At 36.1% G+C, this 27,523-nt stretch overlaps 3 protein-coding genes across 7 annotated transcripts in view; 2 read left to right on the top strand and 1 right to left on the bottom strand.

The window, feature by feature from the left end:
- The window catches only part of f (espin protein forked), a 110,521-nt gene extending 99,025 nt beyond the window's left edge, over positions 1-11,496 (top strand). For 4 of the 5 annotated variants that reach the window (XM_069504867.1, XM_069504866.1, XM_069504865.1 and 1 more), the window contains exons 13-15: positions 8,475-8,683; positions 9,430-9,617; positions 10,632-11,496. In XM_069504867.1, the coding sequence (XP_069360968.1) occupies positions 8,475-8,683; positions 9,430-9,617; positions 10,632-10,747 (513 nt within the window). In that variant the 3' untranslated portion in view covers positions 10,748-11,496. The remainder of the gene's footprint in view (positions 1-8,474; positions 8,684-9,429; positions 9,618-10,631) is intronic. The other variant, XM_034978778.2, reaches the window with a different exon arrangement.
- A 1,158-nt stretch (positions 11,497-12,654) lies between these two features.
- On the top strand, positions 12,655-13,932 carry LOC138403689 (uncharacterized). Its single transcript, XM_069505116.1, has one exon. It carries the CDS (start codon positions 12,655-12,657, stop codon positions 13,930-13,932), a length of 1,278 nt encoding a protein of 425 aa, XP_069361217.1.
- Positions 13,933-14,255: 323 nt separating this feature from the next.
- On the bottom strand, positions 14,256-17,991 carry Aladin (aladin WD repeat nucleoporin). The gene is made up of 6 exons (XM_034978809.2): positions 17,769-17,991; positions 17,102-17,697; positions 16,275-16,487; positions 15,961-16,112; positions 15,412-15,610; positions 14,256-14,820 (listed from the first exon to the last, which is right to left on the bottom strand). The coding sequence occupies exons 1-6, from the start codon at positions 17,889-17,891 to the stop codon at positions 14,679-14,681; spliced, it is 1,425 nt and encodes a 474-aa protein (XP_034834700.1). The 5' UTR covers positions 17,892-17,991; the 3' UTR covers positions 14,256-14,678.
- Positions 17,992-27,523: the final 9,532 nt, after the last annotated feature.

Here is a 27,523-nt window from a genome sequence, read left to right as displayed (position 1 = left end):
ATCTCTGTACTAATTGTCAAAATCAGTTAAGTGGATTATGCTTTTTAAATTTTCCATTTTCCTTTATCTACATACTCGAAGGTTTTCCGGGACAAAATGTAGTTTATTATCCGTCCCCGAGATGTAAGCTAACTCTGTAAATACCTCATTTTATCTACGGTTCAATTAATGGCCTGTGAAAAGCTAGCAAACAGACAGACACACTTTATAATATTAAGTATGGATGTAAACAAATACTTTTCTTTTCGATTTACGAACTTTCTGTAATCTTGTCGTGTATACGACAATCGGTCGCGATAAATTATGTAACACTTATCGAAATCAGTAGACTTGTCATTCGAAGAAATCGTGTCAATAAAATTATATCATCTTTTGAATGAGTATTTTGTAATGTTATTCAGATTGGTCGCTTGGAGATAGGTATAATTTTCGAAAAGTTCTTTGAAAGTTTTGAATAACATTGATCTAGAAATTAGTAGAGCATTCAACAATAAATAATATCTTTATATTTTTCTTTATACGTAGAAACAATAAATATATCAAAGCGGTGATAGATAGCCTAGTGGTTAAGATGCCGCGTTCGGTCTTTTTTTTAGGAGGTCTGGGGTTCGATCCCGGGCACGCACGACTAACTTTCAGAGTTTTACTTAAAGTAATTAAATATTACGTGTTTTATCGATGAACGGAAAATATCGTGAGGAAACCTGCATGCCTGGGAGTTCTCCATAATGTTCTCAAAGATATTTAAATCTGCCAGTCTGTATTTAGCCAGCGACCAAGTCTAAATAAATCCTTTTAATTCTGAGAGGAGACCCGTGATGGGTTGATGTTATAGAGAGAGAGAGCCAGCGCGTGCAAGACTTTCCTTATTTTATAATATCTGAAATATTCTCTGCGTATTGTCTCCCACATTGGGAGGAACATTTGTTAGGATGTGTGTTTGGATCATGGTGGCTTTGGGAGATAACAGGTGGTAATTAAGGTGTATAAAATCTTACGTCAAAGTACCTACCTATAAAGTCAAATGTTTTAAATTTTCTTCGGAGTAGTACTAGAAATCATGCATCGTCATGCATTGCCAGACACTGAGTGTCGTGGGAACCCCCGCCAGACAACCTTAAACGTTGATATTTTATTAAGCTTTAGGTAAAGGTGTCTGGCAGTGGGTTGACACCATACTAAGTGTCTGGCAATGCATGACATGATATCTAATACTATTGTGAAGCAAATACAAAAAAAAATTATACTTTACGACTTTTATGACTTTATACTTTACTTTAAAATTTTTGTACACCTTTATTACCTACCTGTTAACCCCCAAAGGCCAAAGCCACCATGACTCAAACAAACGTTCCTCCCAGTGTCGGGGACAATACGCAGAGAAACTTTCAGCTTTTATAAATTAAGGAAGGTCTGGCAGGCGCTGGCTCTTAGGACATTATTGTTACATTTCAAAAAGGTTTTATAGTTTAACCTTTTTTATGGTTTAGACACAGGTTTAAGTATGATTTATCTAAATGATCGCCAAACATTAAATTTGAATTGGAAAAGTTTCAACTTACATAATTTTTATTACCTACTCAATACAACATTATGTAAATAACTAAATATGCATTTATCAATTAATTCAAACCGTTAAACGATATCTATTAATCAAACTAAATCGTTAAAATTTTATTGAAAAATATTATCTATTTACCTACCTACTTATGTTTTTAGAACCCTTATAGGATCACTTTGTTGTCTGTCTGTCTGTCTGTCCGTCTGTCTGTCAAGAAACCTACAGGGTACTTCCCGTTGACCTACAATCATGAAATTTGGCAGGTAGGTAGATCTTATAGCTGACATTTGGAGAAAAATCTGAAAACCGTGAATTTAGGGTTAGATCACACAAAAAAATTAAATTGTGGTCATGAACTAATAATTAGTATTTTCAACTTTCGAAGTGAGTGACTATATCAAGTGGGGTATAATATGAAAGGTCTTCACCTGTACATTCTAAAACAGATTTTTATTTATTTTTATGCATCATAGTTTTTGAATTATCATGCAAAATGTCGAAAAAATACGACTGTAGTACGGAACCCTCATTGTTCGAGCCTGACTCGCACTTGACCGGTTTTATTATATTAATAGGAAAAACGTTGTAGTGACGTAGGTAGATATTTGGTATATAAGTAGGTATACCTAAAGATTTTCATAATTGCGCTTATTACTCGGTTTGTAATAAGGGTTGCAACCTTAACCCGTTTTCAATGAAAAATAACTCAAATCGATCTGGGTAGAATTTTTGGCAGCCCTAGAAATCCATTAGGAAATTCAATGAATTAAAAAAAACCAGCCAAGTGCGAGTCAGTATCGCGCAATGAGGGTTCCGTACTACAGTCGTATTTTTTCGACATTTTGCACGATAATTCAAAAAGTATGATGCATAAAAATCTGTTTTAGAATGTACAGATGAAGACCTTTCATATGATACCCCACTTGATATAGTCACTCACTTCGAAAGTTGAAAATACTAATTATTAGTTCATGACCACAATTTTTTTTTGTGTGATCTAACCCTATTCACGGTTTTCAGATTTTTCCCCAAATGTCAGCTATAAGATCTACCTACCTGCCAAATTTCATGATTCTAGGTCAACGGGAAATACCCTGTACGTTTCTTGACAGACAGACAACAAAGTGATCCTATAAGGGTTCCGTTGTTCCTTTTGAGGTACGGAACCCTAAAAACAGCGTCTACACTCTACAGTAAATTACTGTTATGATACCTCCTGTTAATTATCGTTTCATTATTAGTGATTAAGTAGGCAGGCGTAATACGTTACGTTGATTTTAAGTTATTTCAGCTGTGTGAAAAGTAGTTGAAAGATTACATTGTTCAATTAACCCATTACCCAGCCGTCATAGATAACCTAATTCTAGTTAGGTATATACTTACCTAACTAATATTTTACTTAACTACGAAATCCATTCTTAGTTCCTACTAGGTACTAATATTATATAATAGATGATGCTTGCGACTTCGTCCGCGTGGATTACGGTTTTTTAAGTCTTATGGGAAACTAGATGAGATGCAAGCTATATCTGTAGGTAGGTATAATGCATTCGAACTAAAAATGCGAAAGTTTTCGCCATGTTGTGACCTCTAATCTAGAAATATACCTAATTATTTATACGTAAAAGGAAAAGCTGGCTGACTGATCTATCAACGCACAGCTCAAACTACTGGACTGAACCGGCCCGAAATTTGGCATGCAGAGAGGTATTTTTGACGTAGACATCTGCTAAGAATTTTTTTGAAAATTCAACCCCTAAGGGGGTAAAATAAGAGTTTGAAATGTGTGTAGTCCAATAAAAAATTTTTGGGTATACTACTATAATAAATCAATGAACGCGCACAGCTCAAACTACTGGACTGAACCGGGCCGAAGTTTGGCATGCAGAGAGGTATTTTTTGACGTAGACATCTGCTAAGATTTTTTTTGAAAATTCAACCCCTAAGGGGGTAAAATAAGAGTTTGAAATTTGTGTAGTCCAATAAAAATTCTTTGTGTATATTACCATAGTAAATCAATGAACGCACAGCTCAAACTACTGTACTGAACCGGACCGAAATTTGGCATGCAGGAGGTATTTTTTGACGTAGACATATGCTAAGATTTTTTTTGAAAATTTAACCCCTGATGGGGTAAAATAAGAGTTTGAAATTTGTGTAGTCCAATCAACAATACATACCTCAGAAAATAGCAAATTTTTCCGAATTTGAGACGCAAAAGTTTATTTGAATAAAAATCTTTCTTTTTCTATTTTTATTAAATGTAACTAATTAACATTTAAGTTTAGCAAAAATAATAGAAATCTTGAGCACCTTATTATGGTCTACTTACTTGCATCTTGTCTTTGCGGAGCGAAAGCTGTCTGTACGTCCGAGTATGATATCAATTAGCTCATGACTTGAACAGAAAATCTTTATTTTGTAGCCGGTACGCATCTGTGCCGTTTTTACGCTTTCACTGCTCTCGGATGCTGTTGCGGATCACGCTTGACGACTTTTATTTGTTTTTGATTAAATACTAGATTGTGAATACATAGTCATTAGTTTCGTAATAATGGAAATTACGTCTGTAATCTTCTGCATTTTATTTGACTACGTAATATTTTCATGGGCAAACCCGTATCAGCTAATACACCACAAAATTTTTATTACTTGCCTATTACTTACTGTAAAAAAATAGCTTGTACAGCTCATTCAGATAGAAAATTTCAAATCGAGTGTCTCAAAATATCCATACTAAATATATAAGTATGTAATGCGCAAATATGAGAATATAGAAAATAGTTTCATATTTGTGCCTTTTGGGGTGGAGACCATGGGTTCGTGGGGCGAGGATGCTAGATTCTTTTTTAAGGACCTTTCATCCCGTCTCGCAGAATCCACGGGGGACCGGAGGGCTGGCAGTTACCTCGGTCAGCATATTAGTCTGGCCATTCAACGAGGTAACGCTGCCAGCGTTCTGGGCACCCTGTCTCGTTGCGGTGGTTTAGATGATATTTTCGATTTGTAATTTTTATGTTCCAGAATAAGTTTGGTATTTTTGTTTTTTGTAATATAATAATATATTATATTATTCTTTTAATAAAAAAATAAAATTCCTTTAAAAAATTTAAGAAAAGAAGTGCTCAAAATATTATTATTAAAAAAAAAACAATGTCAAATTATACCTACTGATCATTTTACTTATGTACCTAATAAGTACTTCATCAGTATGTAATTGGTCAAAATATTGTTAGCGTAGGTATATGCGACGCGTTGACATGACGTTTCGTTATTCGCACAGTTGAAGTATGTCCACACATTAAATAATATTTTAAAAACCAAACAAACTTTGATAACATTATTAAAGTAAAGAAGTTATAATTTAAAAATCAAAATAGAGGTGCAGGACAGTGCCCTGCCTTATTTAAAATTTCCAAGAAAATTATAGCTATAGTATCGGAAAACTAGTTTATATTATGTAAATAATAAGATTATGTATTAATTAAGACAACTTATCTCGTTGATTACAAAAGTTCTTTAATATTTTGATGTAGGTAACAACGAGGTAAAACGTCTATAATGGTCTATCCTTTATCTTGATTAGTTGTAAAACCACTGAAAGTATAAAAATAAGGAAATAAGCATAGAACATAAATTTTGTTTCATTTAAGTATGAAAAGTGTGAGTACCTAGCTACTAGAAAAATTAGATTCTGTATATATATATTTTTTCAGTCAATAAAGGCTTATTTATTTTTATTATTTAAGACATCGGAAAATTCGTTTAAATGTAACTCGTGAGCTTGCGTTTACGTCACTGGCGGTGTTGTGTCGTATCTACGTAAGTAGAAATTTTGCGGAACTCTGATACAATGTGCGTTAAAGTGTCATAAAATAAGTGATGTTGTGCTGAATACGATTGCATACAACATTTAGAAATTGAACGAGTGGTAGTTAAGTGCGAGAGAGCTGTATTTTACTCAAAACGAAACTTTCATTGCGCCGGCGCCGACTGGAAACGATCACAATCATGAAACACTTCATTCTGAGACCAACGACTAAATATTATCCTTATAATATTACAGAGTACTTTTTATTAAACCTTCGTGGTTTTTGCTGTGTCTAAATTGGATTTGTTAAACATTCTTTGTTGGTAATTAAAAAAAAAAAGGTATTACTAGTAGGTCTAACCGGCTTCCCACGGGTGGTCTTTCCAATTCTATAGACTAAAATTTTGCAGTCGGCTTGCAGTACAAATGCAGTCTGTATTTAAACTTCAAGCTGACTGCAATTTTTTTTATTCTATTAGGCATAAGTACCGCAAATTGCTAATACGCGTGCCCGCCATTTTAGTGACGTCGCGTCGGTAGGAACGGCATTCCGAACCCGTGGTAAATTAAACTAGTTGAAGATTCAAATGCACTTGTAAAAGTTTACTTGAATAAAAATATATTCTATTCTATTCAATTCTATTCAGCACTAGTGACTAGTTTGAAGTTTCGAGTTTTTATTCGTCATTTCGATGTTAATGACACATGGTTCCAGCGCAATAGCAATTTGCAGGACTTATACAACCCCTCGACTGCGACCTCACCATAGAAGACTCTGACTGTCATTATTCGCTCGTACCTTGTTGCTAAAAATCGGTACAAAATATGATACCTACCTACAGGTTTACAAAATTCGCAGAACAGAAAGTCGAACATGCGAAATCTTGTGTTAAGGTGTACCCACTACAGCAAGAGAAGTAGAAGGCGGTAATCACTTAACATCAGGTGACCCGCCTGCTCGTTTGCTCGCTATATCTATTAAAAAAAAAAAAAGACGTCCGTAAACAAAAAAATAATTTTCGTTCTAATAGTCATAAACGCCTTAAAGATTAGTTACGGCCGTTATCGTAAAAATATACGAGCCAATTTCTCCCGCGTCAATATTTGTTTAAATCTCGCCGATTTCCGAAATTACGTGAACCCACGTACGGTCCTTGACATCGAAAGCTTTCGTACGAATAAAATAATGCATGTTGCTAACAAGTCAGGGTTGTCAATCAGTGGCGTGCACAGGAGTTCAAGCCAGGGTATGCATTTAGGTATGAACTTATTACACGGCAGGTTAAAATGAAAAATAAGCATTGATTTATTACAATGAAGGTAAGCAGTGCGTTTATGCCTCTATGAGCTGCAATGTTGTCAATGTTGATACAATAAATTAAGTAAACACCTACCTAAGTATATCAAAAACTAGCTAATGCTCGTTTTTACTTCGTCCGCGTGGACTACACAAATTTGAAACCCCTTCTTCACCCAGGGTTGAATTTTGTTGTCCGCCAAAAAACCTTTCTTAGCGGACGCCTACGTCATAATAGCTAACTGCATGCCAAATTTCAGCCCGATCCGTCCAGTAGTTTGAGCTGTGCGTTGATAGATCAGTGAGTCAGTCAGTCAGTCAGTCACCTTTTCCTTTTATATATTTAGAAGATAAACATCACAACTGAATTTTTTGCATGGAAGATGTCCATCCGTCATAATCCTTCAGTTCCCGTTGCAGTCACGCCTTGCAGAGATCGCGTGTGATGTAACTATGAGTGTGCTTCTGCCATAGAGCACCGGTACCGCTTAACGGTATCGGTGCTATTAATTACCTACCTATAAAGAAGTATAGATTATTTAGCTGTTACGGATATGTTGGAAACGGAGGCGAGATAGTTTTTTCGACCATTAATCAATGTTTTTGAAATTAGTTGTACCTGTGATGTGCCCTACTTTACACAATAGAAGAATTTAGTGATTAACGGTAACAAGAAGTAAAGGTTATTCACGTATTGTTACGGATTTTTTTAAAATAGATGTAGCGAGCAAACGAGCAGGCGGGTCACCTGATGTTAAGTGATTACCGCCGCCCATGAACATTTGCAGCACCAGAGGAGCCGCTGATGCGTTGCCGGCCTTTTAGGAATTGGTTGGTTGGGTGGTAAACCTATGCGGACGAAGTCGCGGGCATCATCTAGTATGTTAGTCTGTTGGGAGGCTTCGAGCGTGGCTAGTTACCACCCTACGGCAAAGCCGTGCCGCCAAGCGATTGAGTGTTCCGGTACGATGCCGTGTAGAAACCAAAGGGGTATGGGTTTAATAAAAACTGCCATGCTCCTTCCAGGTTACCCCTCTTCCATCTTAGATTGTATCATCACTTACCACCAGGTGAGATTGCAGTCAAGGGCTAGCTTGTATCTGAATAAAAAAGAAGTACCTACCTACCGTAAAGTGATAAATTATTTCTAGAGATCGTAACACAATGCCACTTCAGCCTTCGAATTCAATTTTCTTTGCACTCCTTATGATAGATTTGTTTAAATATCGAAATAAAATAGGTTTTTACAAATTAAAATTCATACAAATTAATTAGCTGAACATTCGAAAAATAAGACTAACATCTTGCCTACCTATCCTACCTTAAGCTGAATATTGTAAAAATAAGATTTTGTCTTGTCTACCTTTCTATGAATAATGAAATCAGCTCAAAGGTTCCTTGGTTCGAGTCCCGAAGAAATATCTTAACTTTTTGCCATGAATATTTAAATCTAGTAAAAATAATGAGCAATAATTTTATTTTTCATGATATTCCATTAGTTATGCCCATTTATAGTAAGTTTGTCCAAAATTCGAATATACAAACCCCAATTTATTAAAAATCCGAATAGCTGGCATAGGTGCTAATTAGTTGTACCTACACAATCTCTGAATTAATTGACAGGTCTGAAACTTATCTATCTTTATATTTATCCCATTGATTTATCCTTTTTCACGTGAAACATGACAAAAGGGAATAAAGCAAAACATTACAATTATTAGACCTGTCAATTTAAATTCAGTTTCGAGATTGTATACAACCGATTAGCACGATTCCCTCAAAATCGGACGGTTGGTCGACGGCAGGGCTTTTCTCAGATCCCCGAGCGAGATACTGCGGGTAACATCATACCGGCGTGGAAGCGGCAGATGTTGGCGCGGAGAGCTGCGGAGAAGGCACGGAAAGATCTGGAGAAGGAGTTAGCGGGAGAGGCGGAGAGACGGAGAGCTGCGGCTGTGCCTGCGTGGAAGAGACAACTGCTTGCTAGGAGGGAAGAAGCGGAGAGCAGATTACGGTGCGTGCAATTTGTGACTTTTTTATATAATTTATTTTTTCATACATTTCGCCAAACTGGTGGGCCATTTTGTTGGCGAGGTGGCGCTCTTAATACCATGTACATAACTTACTACTATATTTCCTTAACGCTATCCATTCACCTATATCTACTTACTACTTATGATAAAACAGTACTACATACTTATTTAAACCTACCTACTTCACTAAAATGATGATGATTTTGGATGAGTGAAAGTGGCAGATGCTGTGAAGAAGGCACCGTATCTTCGGTGCTTCTATTAGGATCATATTTTTTTAAGTTGTGTATAGGTTAAGTCTAAAATTGAATGGAATTTTATGACAAAATATCACACTCATTCCCACAAATGACTTTCCGACTTTCCTGACGCGAAGTGTAGGAGTCGCGAGCCTATTAAGACTTCTAGACTTCTATCAAACAAATTGTAACGAGGTATTTCTCTTAATTAATACATAATCTTACTATTTATACTTATTTTCTACTATGAAACACGTACCTACCGTTCTACTCTATTTTAATGTACCTACAGTGCGACAAGGCTATCATGGCGCGTGGTGAAAATCGGAACTAACGTTGCCGTCAAGTGTCTGCTTTGTTCTTGTTTGAATATTCTAAGCCTTTGTTCTCCAACAGCGCCCCCCTGTCAACGTGATTCAAGTGCCAAGAGAGCCTTGTCGCATTGTATCTTGCAAACCTACTACCTAATTCTATTGTTTTATTTCCAGACAATCACTATACACTCCAAAAGTTGAGGAATCAAACGATATTTGCAAACCACATGGCGAATGGCGCGCTTACCCCAGCGGCACGCAGCGCGCCGTGTCCATAGACAACATCACTCTGTGCTACGACGTGCACTCCGAGCCCATGCGCGCGCCTTCCGAAGCCAAACTGTCCACGGAACATTGCAATGGTAGGTATTATTATCACCAATGAAAGTATAGCAACGCAATCTGGCGTAACCATCGACCTAAGCCAGACTAATCGTAAGCGCGCCAGAACGCCACGACAGCCTGGTGTGACTCCGATGCAACACTAGTTCTGCATCTGGAACTTGCGCAATGGCGAATGGCGCGCTTAACCCAGCGGCACGTAGCGCGCCGTGACCATAGACAACATCACATTGCTACGACGTGCATTTCGAGCCCATGCGCGCGCCATTCGAAGCCAAATTGTCCACGGAACATTGCAATAGTAGGTATCACTAGTGTAAGATTAAATAATCGAAATACATTAATATTGAAATCTATTTAGAGCGCACTGACTTTGACTGGCTTACTCAGACTTTGATATCGTTATATCGCTGGCATAAATGTATCTCGTTTTAACTGAAACCTAAGTCTGAGCAAAGTTCGCTCTATTCTCCTCTACTCATTAATTCCTCTCTATTTCTTGTGACCCGTCTCCATCGACTGACTGGTCAAGAACACGTCGCCATGAGAGACGGTCAGAAGCCGACAGACTAATAGACAGACATACATACTTTTACATTATTAGTATGGATAAAATACTTAATTAATATTTTTTTAATAATATTTATAGTGTTTTACCACTAAAACAAACACTATAAAAATTATTTAAAAAATATAGTAAAACGCAAATATTACCTATGTCATTTCTCGTTCAAAGAGCTGCTTTGTAATATGGACCTCGATTGGATCGATCGATGGATTCGATAACTGCAAAAGTGTCGCTACTAAATGGCATATATACAGTCGCTTTAGTATTGAGTGAACATACATAATATCATAAATTTCGTCATTGGCAGCAAGCGTGCCGTATCTTACGTCAGGGCGTCGCCGTCGGGCGCGATCCTAGGAGACGCCGGGTTCGATTCCTGCCGGTCCGCAATTTTGATAATTATGTATTTAAAATTATATATGTACTTATTTAATATTTTTACCAAGGTTATAATTTTTTTTTTCAGGTCACTCAACATCGAATGGTCACCACGAACCGGTAAAGGAGGAAGAAACCGCCAAAATCATCCCCTGGCGAGCACAATTGCGCAAAACAAACAGCAAACTTAATTTACTTGAGTAGGTTAGTTAGTGATAAGATTGGTAAGGTTGCTGGTAAAAACGAAGTACGGTAGTTTTTGTTTTTATGGCAACATCGTAAAATATATCCACTATATTTTATATGTTGCCCAATTCTTTTACGTGTACTCGATAGCTGATAATACCTACTGTTTTGTTATCTACCCACGTATTTTTTTTAAATTTCGAACGATTTTTTTCGATTAATGTTTATTTACTTTTTAAAGATAAATAACTAGTGTGGCTATTCTACGAGTAACTGTTAATTTTTATACCTTAGACGTATTCTAATGTGTGAAAATTATATTGTGTAGTACTTACCTTTTTATATTTTTTAATTAAAAAAAAAATTAGTGATTATTAAACAAAGATTTTTGAGATTTTTATATTTTTATAAAAATAATGTAAAGAAAATAATGTTAAGCGAAACAATTATTATTATTATTATTACGATGTAAAAATGTAAATCTTTTAACATTCCTTAACGTTTGTTTAATCGTTAACTTAAATAAATTCAGATCGTCAATTTAACTTCTAACATATTATTTTATTTTATTGTTTTAATTTTTTTTTAAATATTTAATAGTTTTTAGATAATAATAAGTAAGTAACATACTAATATGCAAGTGATATAATTGTTGCAATATTAGTTTTAAGCTTAACAAGAGGCTTCTGCTATAAACGATCATACTTGTAGTTACGATTATGTAAGTTATAATAATAACGATTGTTAATAAAACCTGTTGCTTAAAATGCTTTTTTTTAAATACCTTCCATCCTTACCTAAACATAATTAATTATTATATTAATTAGGAAGTGTCTACACGACCACAAGCGGTCGTTTGTTAGTAGAAAATATCCAACCACAAAAAATATAGAACCGTAAACTTATTAAAATTAATTAAGTATTGAACCTTATCATTTTGTGATAAGGAACAAATTTTAAAGGCTAATTACTGATTTTTGTTCTTAAACGACCGCTTGTGGTCGGCTATTTCTTATTATAAAACGACCGCTTGTGGCCATCAGGGCACTTTCAGTTAAATAAATAATGCAAACAAGTTCGTAAAAACAAAAAAAAAACATCTGCAAAATGTTTCGTCCCTGTAAGGTCTATAGAGCGATTTTTGACCTTGCTCAGAGTTAAAACGAGCCAAATTTTTGGTTTTATCGTCTGAGCAAAGTCAGAGTATGCTCTTAGATCTCAACATTAGTTTGGGGCGAACCACTTGTTATTTCAGTAGTCAAATGTATACAAGGCATAGCTACTCGTAGTCTTAATATATAAAAGGAAAAGGTGACTGACTGACTGACTGACTGATCTATCAACGCACAGCTCAAACTACTGGACGGATCGGGCTGAAGTTTGGCATGCAGATAGCTATTATGACGTAGGCACCCGCTAAAAAAGGATTTTTGAAAATTCAACTCCTAAGGGGGTGAAATAGGGGTTTGAAATTTGTGTAGTCCACGCGAACGAAGTCGCGAGCATAAGCTAGTAAAACATAAAACTATAATAAAAATAAACGACATTCCATATCAAAATATTGAAATTATATTATTGAGTAAAATATTTTCTAAAGTCAAACTATAAAATTGTAACTCTTCAAAACATAAATATATAGGTAAATTGGTATGGCATATCTCAAGAATTTATTCAAACTCTATTATTTTGCCCTAGTTATTTTAGGCTACAATGCATATTTTTCTCTAGCACTAAAAACGGAAATAAAGGGTAATCTACCAGACCCATCAATTATTTATAAAATACTTTACGAGTTTTTAGGACCAGTGATGAGATCTTTTCCTAAAAATAACCTTGTATTGAACAATTTTCAAGAAACACTAGTAGATAAAGTAATTAGAGAAAAAATAAAAGAGCTGCAACCTCTACTTCAAGACAACGATACGATGGCATATGACGAAAACATAATGTTGGAAGATAAAGACGATACTACGATCATAGAGTTTGTACCCAAAACAGAAAAACGTACAAAAACGATCGAAGACGATCCATTCAAAAGTAATCTAAAGAAATACAAAATGATAAGAGAGAAAATAAACAAAGCACTTACGAAGGAAAGGGTTTCAGTGAAAACGAAAAATCTTGTAGTCAAAACTTTGGACGGGTTGATAAAGTCTTTAGTTAGCAGTCAATGCAAATGGAAGAGCAATCTTCGTGCTGCAAAACCCGAGAAGCCATCAGATATAGCAAAGAAATGGAATCTAGGTTTACAGAATATTAAAGATGTTCTTCTCAGTTTTCTTAAAAATAAATCCGTTCACACGAGACGAAACGATGACGTTTTGAAATTTTTGAAGGCGCTTCAAATAATGTTCCGAAGTATCACAGAGGATGTTGATGTTATTTCTAAAAAGTATAAAATTCTATGCGACTTTGTACCGAAAGAACACTATCTTACGAATCCTGAAGAAATGAATGTCAATGCTTTGAGATATAACTGGGACAAAACTGATCTTGAAGAAGGATGTCACAATGTTGTAGTATGTTCCAATGAGCTTAAGGAATTCTTGCGAAGCTTTTACCTCACTTTAAATGACACAGCTGTAAGCGTGTTAAACAATTATATAGAAATGTACGCAAGAGATATTCTCGTCGACGATGAAAACGAAAAAGACATAATAATATCACTTTTAAGTAAAATTACTACCGAGCTTGAAAAAGGTATGATCAAAGTTTTTGTAAAAGAAACTCAGAAACTTATGCTTGCCAAAGAGAAAAGAAATCGGGCAAACCTAAATATCTTGTCGAATTATGTCACGAATACTATTAAAAGTGTTCTAGACTTTGCAAAACAATTGTTAAAATCAGAATTACTTGTGTTGAGAGATAGGATTTTAGCGGTTATATTGGACGATTTGAACGTCAATTTGGATGTGGATTTGGGGAATTTGGAAAAAGAATTTAAATGGAAAATTTGTCCTATGTTTCGCCTTTGCAATGGAAGATATAGAGGTAGGAGGCAAGGTTCAAGCGATCTCAGTAAAAACAATCTACATGTAGAAGTACAATTAACTTTGGCTAATGATAACACGACAGATTCTAATTCATATCGGAATTTTTTGAACGAAATAACTACTGGAAATAATACTGTTAATAGATTTACGAGTTCCATGACGAATGTAACTGTGACGAGAACCACACTTATTAGTGATGTCACAAATTGATAATTTAATAATAATAAAAAACCTGGCATTTTTGGTACGCTCCTCAGCGCTTTCCATAAAAAACATACAGTTGAATTATATATACAAATCTTTGAGCACTTTGAAACTACAATTTTTTATGGAATTCTGACAAACCAAAGACACAATATATTATATTATTATTATTATACATTATATATTATTATTATTTTATTTTAGAGTTTGCTAGGTTGATATTCAAATGAAATATACAAACTACGTTTGTATGGAAAGCGCTGGGAAGCGTGCTAGGCCTATTGAAATTGAATTACGATTGGGTAGTGTTAGATGGAAAACAAAAACTATATAAGTTAAAAAAATATATTTAGAAGACACATTTTTTTCGTCGTCTATTCTTACGCTTTCAGTTGTATAAAAATAACTTCCAAGTTTTTTAATCAAATTGATGTACTTAGATAACATACAATAGATAGAATGATAGATGCAAACTGATCCAACTTAACCCAACTTTAATTTATCAAAGATCTACTATGATTATAATACAATTGTACAACCAGCTCTTCTCAGACCTGGGCGCGTGCGTTTGGGACCCTCGTAGCTCTAGTTTTAAGTTTACGTAATTAATTATCACCAATACGTCATTGTATTGCAAATTCAGCAATAGACCATTAAAAAGTGTACTATAGAATCCAATTTTAATAGACTTTTGAATAAAAAAGCTGGGCTTGATTCCTTTCTGCAGGTGGGCGTTGCGCCTAAGGCTTACATCAGTAACTTTCAGTGTAGATGATAGGGAAGTGCTGAATCCTGCCGCTCGACCAAGCGACGGACAGACAGGCACCCTCAGTGAAGTTCTGTTGGAATGCCATAGTTGATGGCACTTCGTTGTCTATGCCGCTGATGAAGCAACTGAAAACAAATAACTTACATTAGAAATCATTCTATCATCATCACTAAATCAACTACTAGACGTCCACTGCTAGATACCTATAGGTCCCTTGTAGGGACTACCACACGCCAGTCGTGCGCCGCTTGAATCCAGCGGCTCCCTAACTCCTTTGATGCAGTCTGTCCGTTTAAAGAATGCTGCGCTTTTCGGTGCGAGGCCGCCATCAGAATTAATTTTACAAATTCAAACAAACATTTACAAATGCTTTTGAATCGTCAAGTAAATTTAGCACTAGTTTGTATGATAAACTATTATTTATCTGTCAGATCAATACTTATGTATTTAAAGAATTAATGTAAGACTTTTTAAGGGCCCTTAATACCCTTAAAGGATCACTTTGTTGTCTGTCTGTCTAGAAAACCTATATGGTACTTCCCATTAACCTAGGATAATGAAATTTGGCAGGTAGGTAGGTCTTATCGCACAAGTAAAGGAAAAAATCCCATGGGTCTCTTCATTTTATCACATTATCAGTGTGGCTTGTCCCACTCTGTCTATGAGGTTAATGGGAAGAGACTACACACACTGACAGTAGTTTGTTGATAACTTACCATGGAGTAATGCTAAGCTGCATCATCAGCTGCGTCGTACAGAACACGGATATGAGGTGGGTCTCTTCATACAATATGGCGAGATAGCTGCCAGATGGGTCCCAGCACATGTCCAGTATAGGTCCTCCCACTGCTTCTCCAGAAGGCAGTTCGATTTTTGTTACATCAAGAACTGGCTGGGCTTTACTGGCTTTTGCTCCTGAAAAAGATTTTTCCATACAAATCCAACAATTGACAGTCAAAATGTAGCTACTTACAATAAATGATTCAATATTGTTTTTAATGGTTAAATGATTTTATTTGTCTTTCAGCGAATTGTGCCTTTGGCATGTTACAAAATATTCGAAATATTTTTCAAATATTATAATTCAGTATTTTATATTTTTTTGATTTTCCCAGACAAAAAGTAACTTATGTCCATCCCTGGGATATACAGAGTGTGAATTTTGTGAGTTTATATTGGGAAGGTAATCTCTCATCTCCAGAAAAAATAATATGTATAACCCAAGCAGGCTAGTTAATAACATTAGTATGGATTTTGCAACTAACCGTTCATTAAGCCAGAATTGCACAACGCATAGACAATGGGTTCCCCCTTAGCAGCAAACAGCACCATGTCGTTGGGCCCCCAGCACGCGGCCACCACGCGGCAGCCGCGCGCACACCAGCGCTCCGGCGACCAGGACTGAGTGTCCCACACTCTGTTATTGACAAATATCACAAGTTAGAGCTAGACTGCAATCCTGTCAAAAATTATATTGACCACAATGCAATAGTCATAATGGTTACATGGGCAATTCTTTAGTAATGGTTGCTCGGCAATATGTATGGATCAATCTGGAGCAATAAATGACAAAAATTACCTGAATATAATGGAAGATGTAGCAGCAAATATTTTGCTAGCACTCAGCGACCAGCGTGCAAACACAATGCCACCCCCGGCCACCCTCCGCAAGGGTATAGCCGTTTCCATGGCACCATCCCACACCAGCATAGAGGTGTCGGCTCCACAGCAGCTCACTAGAAGATCACCATTTGGAGACCAGCTCACATCTGTCACTGGACTGTGTCCAGATCTGAAATTGGTCATAACAAGATCAAAATCATCCTGATCATCGCCCACCTCCTACTTTGGTGTCTCCTCTCAGAATTAGGGTTAAGGCTGCTGGCTGTAGTTTGCCTCCCTGGTCCAGTGAGAATTTTCAGACTTCACACTTCATTTCACATTCATTTTAAGCTTATTTCTTGGTTTAATGTAGACTAGCTTATACCCGCGACTTCGTCCGCGTGGACTACGCAAACTTCAACCCTCAATTTTACCCCCTTAGGGGTTGAATTTCCAAAAATCCTATCTTAGCAGATGCCTACGTCATAATAGCTATCTACATAAAAAATTTCAGCCCGATCTGTCCAGTAGTTTGAACTGTGCGCTGATAGATCAGTTAGTCAGTCAGTCACCTTTTCATTTTATATATTTAGATAATGGGTACATTGTAAATGGTAATGATAATTGATAATGTCATCATAGTTTTAGCATGTTTGCACCAATGACTTGTAGAAAAAAGGTTTACACTGTTACCAGTCAGTTGTAATGTAAAACAGCTTTAAAAGAGTATTTGAGTGGTAGATAATTTTGTTTAACGTTAAATAGTAATGTAGTTTTAATAATAAAGTAATATTATAATCTTACCTCTTCAAAACAACAGCATTACTGGGTGATGGTTTAGTAAACATAGAATTAGGGTCTACTGTCCACACAATCACACCCTGTTCACATCCAACCGCTATCTCAGAAGCAGAGTATGGCCTCCAACATAGAGACGACACGTGTCCTTGCGCCTTACATTTTAAAGTTGATACAAAGGACACTTCTGAGCAATACACCCTTACATTATCATCAGCTGTTGCTAATGCAATTTTTGTTGTATGGGGATGCCAAGTGAGACATTTGACAGGAGAACTACCCCAGTTTCTTGTTCTTGAGTATTTTGACACGATTTTAGGTCCTATATCCTTTAAATGTGGCTGCATGAAGTATCGTAATGCTGTGAACATATTTGCCACTTTTAATGCATAAGACGCTGTCACGGCTAACGCCCGGCTTTCTCTGTTGATGTTAGGGTCAGCAGCAACACTTAGAGCTTCCAAAAACCCTTGTTTATACCACACACTTGTGATTTTCTTCAGTAAATTGTCTTCAACATCGACGTACATGCTTATGTTTTCGTCCGACAATCTGTGATGGTGTAAATCCTTAGTAACATTGATTTTAGGATGCTTTTTAATCTGAAACATAAGTATAATTGAATAATACAGCATGTGAACTTAAATACCAAGATTAAAGGCGCTAACCTTACCGAATTTGTAAATGTCGAAATATTTCCATATCGAACGTTTCCGCAGCAATATGCTTCGTTGATTTTACAATATGCAGTCTCTTCTGGCCCTGGCAGGTTAGGAAAGCTATTAAAAATCGACATTTTTGTACTACTAATATATTATTTTCGGAATAACCGGCGAATTTATTTTAAAATTCTAACTAGACTTAAGTTCAAATTGACATTTGATAATTGACAACATGGATAACATGACATGAGTAAATTTTTTTAACGGCTTTTACGGCTCTGGGTTCTAGCTCTTTTGAGCCATGTTTGAGCCTAAATCTGTGTCTTATCAAACACAGATTAATAACACGGGAAAATAAATATAGACTAGTAATAGAATAGTACAGATGTCTTTGGGTTGTAAAGCCAGAAGAAGAAAAAAAAAAAAAAGATGTCTTTGGGTAATCATTCATTTAAGGTTAGACCTGTGGCCCTACCGCGGTTGTTTGACAGCTACAATGTCACGATCGCAATCATCTCTGATTGGTTAATGCTCGCTCACTATTGGCCACAATGCATTGTTGCTCATTGTTGCAACAAGAATCGCACAAATTCAGCCAATCAGAACAATTGAGATTGTAATAATGATTGATGCAGGTTTTAGACAATCGCCCCGCCGTAAGGCCGTGTTAGACCTTGGACGATCTAACCTAGATCGTCCAAGTGTTAGACACATGAATATAGAAAAAGTGATATCCAAAGAATTTCTAAGTACTACTTCGTAGTGTGATATCACAAAAAATAATTAAAATGTGTTAATGACATGTTAATGAACAAATAATTAGGTACTTAGTATTTTCAATTTTCAAAGTAAGATAACTATACCTACCTACTAAGTGGGAGATCATATTATTATGAAAGGGCTTGTAGATTCTAAAACAGATTTTTATTTATTTTTAACCGACTTCAAAAAAGGGAGGAGGTTCTCAATTCGTCGGAATCTTTTTTTTTTTTTTTTTTTTTTTTTTTTTTTTTTTTTTTTTTTTTTTTTTTTTTTTTTTTTTTTTTAATGTATGTTCCCCGATTACTCGAAAACGCCTGGACCGATTTTGAAAATTCTTTTTTTGTTTGAAAGGGTGTACTTCAAAGTTGGTCCCATTTCAATTTGGTGAAGATCTGATGAACATCTTCGAAGATAGATACTGGAACTCCTCAACGGATAAGAGTAAATTGCTCGCGATCAGTGTAATAGCTTAGTAAACAGTAGATTTTTAACCAGTCATAGCATAATTCCATGGGACCACTAAAAATTGTGAAATAAAATTTTTTTACAAAAAAAATAAAAACCGACTTCGTTACACAAACACTAAAAATTGAAAAATAATTTAATTTATTAACGAATATATTATGTATACAAGAGTTAATATAGTTCCATAATAATATTTTTTGGGGTCGGTGCCAATGAGGTGCCATTGTGGAGTCCCATAAAAATATGAAGTCTAGACGATTCGCGCAGCTAAAGCTAATAGGCTACTTGACTCATATCTAATTTCGTCTAATAAATGATTATTTATTATAGTATTTTGCTTAAGACAACGAAATATATCAATAACAATTATTAAAAACGCAGGATGGATATATAAATCCAATTTAAAAAAATACAGTTTTTATTTTTATTTGAAACGCAGAAAACGCTGTCAGCCATGATGTGACGTCATTAAATATGTAAACAAAGAAATGTCATCCCGATGTGACGCGGGGACTAACGTAGTATCCATACATATAAAATTTAGAGTCGTGACTAACTTATATATCAACGCACAGCCTAAACATCTAAACAGCTGATCCTAGATACATGAAATTTGGTGGGTGTGTTCTTTGTAGGTAAAGAGAAGGTATCCACTAGGAAAGGATTTTTTGAAATTTCACCTCTGAGTGGGTTAAATGGAGGTTTGAAATTTATGAAGTCCACGCGGGCGAAGTCACGAGCATAAGCTAGTTTTTATATATTTCTAAAAACTCATAGTAAACGTAAAAAAATATCGTTTTCTCTTTATAAATTGAATAAGTTATTAAGTAAGACTTACAACAAAGTGATCTTTGCAAAAATAAGGGTTTATTTATTTTATTTATTTTTATTTTATTTATTTTTTTATAAGGGTTGAAGTCGTTAGTCATATAGGATCCCTTTAAGCAAGTGTTCACGTGTTACGTATATTTATTTCACTGGGCACTCTAATCCGCAACTTTCCTGTGGTCTTTATCGATGCGTTTTTTACATTCTCGGATGATACAATAACGATAATTACTATATTTTTCATGTAAACTAGTATAGAAGTCATGTTTATTAAACTTTGAGAGGTTATGCTGTTGTTTACAAATGCATGACGTCAGAGCACAGATAATCTATCGGCCAAACATGGCCGACAGTGTTTTCACCTGTCTAAGAAAAATATATTTTTAAATTAAAGTTTTACGGTTTTTAGGGCGCAAAAAAATATAGTGTTAATTTTTTTGATATAATAGGACAAATATTAACCATTTAAGACCAACTTTAAAAAAGTGTCAAGTAGCCTATTGGCACCGGCACCAAAAAATATTATTATGGAACTATATTAACTCTTGTATACATAATATATTCGGTAATAAATTAAATTATTTTTCAATTTTTAGTGTTTGTGTAACGAAGTCGGTTTTTATTTTTTTGTAATTTTTTTTTATTATGCATAGTTTTTAATTTATCGTGCAAAATGTCGAAAAATACGATTGTAATACGGTTGTAATACCTCGGTGCGCAAGTCTGATTCGCACTTGACCGTTTTTTTAGGGTTCCGTACCTCAAAAAGAAAACGGAACTCTTATAGGATCACTGTTGTCTGTCTCTCTGCTTGTCGGTCTGTCAAGAAACCTACTGGGTACTTCCCGTTTCCATAGAATCATGAAATTTGGCAGGTAGGTACTAGGTCTTATAACAGACATTAGGGGAAAAATCTGAAAACCGTGAATTTGTGGTGACATCAAACAAAAAAAATTAAATGGTGGTCATAATTAGATTTTCAATTTTCGAAGTAAAATAACTAAGTACCATAATTTGAAGTGGGATATCATATGAAAGGTCGTCACATGTGCATTCTAAAACAGATTTTTATTTATTTTTATGCATAATAGTTATTGAATTATCGTGCAAAATGTCGAAAAAATACGATTGTAGTGTAGCACGGAACCCTGCGCGAGTCTGACTCGCACTTGGCCGGTTTTTATTTAAAAAAAAATTGAATTTCCCAAAAAGGGTTCAAGATCATAAAACATTATTAAAATAACTGCTAACATTTCCCATTTCTCCGCTTTGCATAATAAAGCAATAAAATGAATTAAGAAAATCTTTGTCTGCATTTTGAAAGAAAAGTAAGTAATTTCGAGTTACGAATACCGAATGGCAAGATAAAAGGTTTTGCTGCGTCCCAAGGTATAATAACGTGCTTTCCGGAAATTTACAGCGGTTCAGAGAGATTTATTCTGAGTGTAAGGTGATTGTAGAGTAGAGTAACCATAATTTTTACTGTCAACTTTGGGCAAAACATTTTTTTAAGTTATAGCCCAGTGGTTAAAACGTCCGTCGCCTATTCGAGAGGGCCGTCTGCAGGATACAAGCTACATCTATAGTATCTAAACCAAATAGATAATGGTTGCAAAAAAACTATTATATGCGTTCCCAGGATCTAGGTACGCTAAGAGCGATCGCGCACTCATCCGATCCAAATCCGTGAAATTACGGATATAAAAAATATATACGTCATATGTCATAAGCTACCTTACAAATAGTTCAATCAAAATTACTTAAACCTTTGAAAACGTTTCAGATATGAAGACACAGCTTTGCATTCATATTAGATAGTAATCGTAGGTATGATGGCATAGATCCATTAAACATTTTCTTGACTAAATAAATAAATAAGCCTTTATTCAGATATGTTTCATTTTTACAGTAATATGTTAGTCGCTAATAGTAGGTATAAAATTTATTCATTTCATTTATTGCATGATTGTAAGTATAAGAGAGATGTTACATAGATTATTAAGTAGATACATGTCACAATCTGCCATGCAATGGCGTACAATATTAAAGTATAATACATTATAATTTAAGTATAATCATTGCATACAATAGAAAATTTACAGTTCAATATAATATAGATTAGCAAGTTTACAAATTAAACTACAAGATTTTACATATTTCTAAAGTAACTTATTTTATTTTATTAAAAAAAAACTTTTTTGACTGCTAAGTAAAAAATAATAGTGTATATAGCAATCGTGTGGTTACCCTTACGGAAAGGCAATTGATTTTGTACGCTACATACACGTGAGAGGTAACGGAAAATGCCTCTCAAATGTAGATTGAAGATCGCATCTTATCGCTGTAATAGTAGCTGTAGAAGTGTATTTTTAACCGTAAACCGTATTCCATAACCATTTCGAAAGACCGCTTTTATTTAGGTAAGTAGGTACCTATTCGCAATTTCATAGAACGAGCACGAATTTGACATTTTGCACGTCTGGCCACCCTAATGATGGTAGGTAGGTAGGTACATATTTAAAAATTTCCAATAATATTCCACTAAATATGCATAATTGATGCTGAGTTTGTTGTGGGCTCTTCTCAGACCTGGGCGCGTTTGGAACCCTCGTAGCTTTAGTTTTAAGTTTGCGTAATAATTATCACCACTATATCTTACAAATCCAACATCTGACCATCAAAAAGAGTTATTAATTACCTATTTTGAATAAATCATTTGACTTTGAATTCCCCTTGCTGTAGAAATGCAACACGATATTAAAGGCTCCAGTGCGTCTGATCTCCGGTAGGTAGATACGAATATTCTATCACAAATATTTGATAAAGCTCGTCTGCCGATAGGGAGTACATTTCTCCGCATATTGGTTTTAAAATAAGCTCAGAAATTTCTACTGCACAACTGTTGAACGAGTAAATAAAGTCAGCTTGCAGAAAATAATATGATTTACATAGCTACAAAGTAAGTTACATAATAGCAAAAAATAATATCTTAAAAGACCCCCACCTCACGTGCCCGGGGCGCTTGCTATATAATGTTATACCTATGAGAATGTAATGATTATTTTAATAATTTGCTTTACCCTTCGCTCACGTGATCTTTAGAGCAGAGCTGTTAAAATTAGTTTTGTTAAAAATCCATACTTATATTATAAATGCGAAGGTGTGTCTGTCTGTCTGCTACCCTTTCACGGTCTATCCATTAAACCGATTTTGACGAAATCTGGTACAGAGATAGCTTGCGGAAAATCAAAGAGTGCCCACGGGATTTCTAAAGACCTAAATCCACGCGGACGACGTCGCAGGCAACATCTAGTATTTAATAAGATTTAATTAGTTTGCTAGGGAGTGAGGTTTACACAAATCGTTTGCTGACAGGCTGGTTTCTGATCATCATCATGATCAACCCATCGCCGGCTCACTACAGAGTACGGGTCTCCTCTCAGAGTGAGAAGGTTTCTGATAGTAGTAATATTATGTAATTAAAAAGAGTGGTTTCAACAGTTCGCTTGTAAGCAGGGTCGGGGGTGTGGCCGTTACCTTTAAACTTTCTAAGTATTCGTGTTCTTTTACCGTGAACAAAGACTAGATTTAATCTCAAGTTTCATAGCAATTTATACAAACTATCCTTTCTTATTTAATCTTGAAGTCTCATTACGGAGGATAACGTCGAAAGGACTGATATAAGATAATGAATTTTTGAAAGCATTCAGTTTGAACAAAGAGACCCCCGTGCTGGATCTACATTTCGTTTAAAAAGTTAAAACTATTTCACGCTACCGATCTTTATTGGCAAGATAAGGCAAGATAAATTCGGCACGGGTGTTCACATGGAAAATTAATTTTTACCGATAGACGATGTACTTAGTAGATAGCTGATGGTGGTGGTAGATCTCTTATATTTCTCAATAAAAATGCATAGAATACACAATGGGAAACAATAATAATAAATAGGTATCTCCACTTGATAAAAATTATGTTTTTTTTATCGATTACTTATCGAATTTTTAAAAAATTATTAGGTAGACAGTAGACTAGGTATTAACAAAGTTTCTTGGGGTTGTGGGCGAGTTCCAAAGAGTTGGTAGGTACATAGTTTGTACCAAGTAGATTCCGGATTACAAGTACCTAAGTACAAGTCAATTATTATTTTTTATTTTTGGAATTGTTTAAAAGAAGTTAGGGCATGTGGGGGGAAATATGACTCGCCAAATCAACAACTTTTAGTAGTTTTTCACACATTTTTTGTTCCAGGTAAAAATGGCATTTATTATGAAATTCCTTGCAATATTAATAATATTCCTTGCATCGGAGAGAATTTCTGTTGCAAAACAGAGTCCCCAGTCGCTATCCTCAGGGAGACTAACAATTATGCTTCTTGGAAATAACAGTTTATACTATTTATATAATTTTAAGGTAGGTAGGTGTCTATACTATACCTACTCAGTTGCAAGTTTAATTTTATAGGTAAAACTAGAACGCCCGCGACTTCGTCCGCGTGGATTTACATTTTTCAAAATCCCGCGGGAACTCTTTGATTTTCCGGGATAAAAAGTAGCCTATGTGTTAATCCAGGGTATAATCTATCTCCATTTCAAATTTCATCCAAATCCAATGAGCCGTTCTTGCGTGATTGAGTAACAAACATCCAAACATCCACACTTTCAGATTTATAATATTAATTAGGATTAGGATTAGAGTTGGGAAAAGTGACCAATGTAAACGTATGTAGGGTTTTGGTTGTAGTCCACCACGCTAGCGAACTGCGGGTTGGCAGACTTCACGCACCTTTGAGAACATTATGGCGAACTCTCAGGCATGCAGGTTTCCTCACAATGGTTTTCTTTCACCGTTAACTATGACCAAAACCCTTCTCACTCTGAGAGGAGACTTGTGCTTTGTAATGAGCCGGCGATGGGTTGCTGATGATGATGATGATGATGACACGTATGTATTTTCGCCGCTACCCCATGGCCTAAAGACGAAAGTTTTAATATGTGTATCCCACCTACCACACATCATCAGACTGAAGTGACGGTGATCACAGGATCACAGACTGTGATCGCCTTTGATCACGTCATTCTATGATCACATCACGATCACAGAATTCGAACCGATGGATTCGGCGATGATATTTTGGCGCTGAAAGGTAAACACTGACAGTTGGCCTTGTCCGCAAGTTCAAATTCGCTCAACCTGCTAAAGAGCGGCGGGCTATACCTATTGGCCCGTGGCCCGTGAGCTTAACGAGGAAATCCGTGGTTTTTTATATTTTTTATTTAGATACAAGTTAGCCCTTGACTGCTGTCTTACCTGGTGTTAAGTGATCATGCAGTCTAAGATGGAAGCGGGCTGACCTGGAAAAAACCTGGGCTGCCCCTTTGGTTTCTACACGGCATCGGCTTTGCCGGTAGGGTGGTAACTAGCCACGGCCGAAGCCTCCCACCAGACCAGACATTTAGAAATTATGAAAACCCCTGTCAGGATTGCTCATACCTATCTGACATTTTGTCGGTTTCACTTAACGACAGAAACAACGCTCTAAGAAGCCGAAACCTCTTTCTAATAGTCGATATTTCCTGCCGGCTACTGTAATTTCTTTTGTTTCAGGGCGAATTAACAAGTTTGGTTGTATTCAGCTACTATAAACCCATGTATAGAAGTAGAAGGGCCACACACGCCAGCGTGGAATACGGCCCGGGGTCTTACAAGCGTGGTCAGGCAAAAAATCCGCCAGAGTACCTGATTACGAGATTCCAAAAACTTTTGGCTATGAAAAAGAAAATGGAAGATAAAAATTGACAGTACTTAAACCTTTTTTAAAATGATGAATGCCACTTCGTCATCCCGTGGGAACTCTTTGATTTCCCATGATAAACAGTAGCCTAGCCTAAGATGAATTTTGAGGTTTTGACAGTTATTGTATAAGAAATCTGTCAAAACATCTCTTCACCAGATATATTGACGATTGAAAAATCAGCCTTATTTGTTTGAAACGCATCATCATCATCAGCCTGTGGACGTCCACTGTTGGACATAGGCCTACCCTAAAGAGCGGCACCACACCCGTTCCTCAGCCTGCCTCATCCAGCCCCATTGATACGCATGTGACTCTGAAAAGTTAGAGGTGCGTGTCCAGAATCGACGGACCTTCTGAATAGAAGGCCGATGCCTTAACCACTGGGCTGCCTCAAACACACCGTCCACACGCTTGCTTATTGACGCAAGTATTGTGGATTCGCCACTACATTTTCATCAGGTTCTACTTTTAGGTGGGCCAATCCCGGCGGCACTGCAATGCCGGGCCGACTTGTGACAGGACTGGAGCGAACTCCGCATTCCTCGTCGATTTGCAAAAACTTCGCGAATTGCGAATGAATGAAGTTGTAACAAAAAAAATAACACCCAGTCATTCAGTTAGCCCGAGCCTTCTTAGCGCCATGCATAAACTTGAATGAAGTGAATCGAGCGGTGAAATGCTATAACTTTAGGGAGTATTATACAGTACGCGGCCAAAAGTGATGAACATCGATCTTTAAATAAATAAATAAAAATCTTTTTTATTCAAATAAACTTTTACAAGTACGTTCGAATCGTCGGACGCATCTACCACTGGTTCGGAATGCCTTTCATACCAAGAAGAACCAGCAAGAAACTCGGCGGTTGCTCTTTTCAAATATTTGATATAGGTACAAGATTATGCCATGTATAAAAAAGTCTTTGCAGTCTTGTGTGTTGCTGGAACGAGCTGCAGGCTAAATCGACGCTCTTTTATCATTTAGATAATCTTCAATTGTGTAATATGCTTTTTTCAGGAGCATATTTTAAATGGATTTTTTAAACTTTAGAAGGAGGACAGCAGATTTGTAGAGCACTGTCCCGGTCGTTTAGACCAACAAAGCGTCATATGGGTATGAGTGACAGAGACAGCGCTCTACAAAGATAAAATGTCATTCAGGCCGAAGTTCATCACTTTCGGCCGCGTACTATAGGTATAGTACACGGCAGAAAATAAAGTACAGCTATCATGTACTCCGTATCTTATAATGAAAACTGTGGTTACTCTACAGGGTACAGGTATAAGATAGTGAACACCGTAGAGCTGCAGCGACACTAATCTGATTAGAAGAGAGGACGCGATGTCTCGAAACCGTTTAGTTCCATTCAGCCGTGACACTGATAAACCGTGCGGTGAGGATGCACCTGTTTGTTTACTAAATTAAACGAGACCCTGTGGTCTTACAAGTGGAGGTCCCGGGTTCAATTCCCGGTGGGTGCAATTTGGGAATTTATAATTTCTAATCTTCGGCCTTCTATTCGGTATGTCGGGGGTTCAATCCCAGGCACGAACCTTTTCGGAGTTGTGTGTTTTAAGCAATTTTATACCACTTGGTTTAACGCACGTTTTTGTTCGAAATAGCCGGCCCATGCGGTCCATATACATTTCGGTTTAACAATTCCTTATTTTACCTAGTTACCGTCTGCAAAAGACATGTGACAACAATAATATGGCTCGTTCATATTCTGCTACATCCTGACAGTAATTTATTTCAATGATCCTGTCTCCCGTGGAGACAAAGATTAAAAAAGTTATCTTACCAGATCTGACAACATAATCTTTTTTCATCCATTCTTTAACCTATCTTACGTGATAATGTGTTAAAAGTGCAATTTTTTTTTAAACCGTAAACTTATTAAAAATCTCTATTATAAT

This window comes from Maniola hyperantus, chromosome 19 (genome assembly GCF_902806685.2).
Source record: "Maniola hyperantus chromosome 19, iAphHyp1.2, whole genome shotgun sequence".
Classification (NCBI taxonomy): domain Eukaryota; kingdom Metazoa; phylum Arthropoda; class Insecta; order Lepidoptera; family Nymphalidae; genus Maniola; species Maniola hyperantus.
This window is presented reverse-complemented; position numbering and strand designations above follow the sequence as displayed.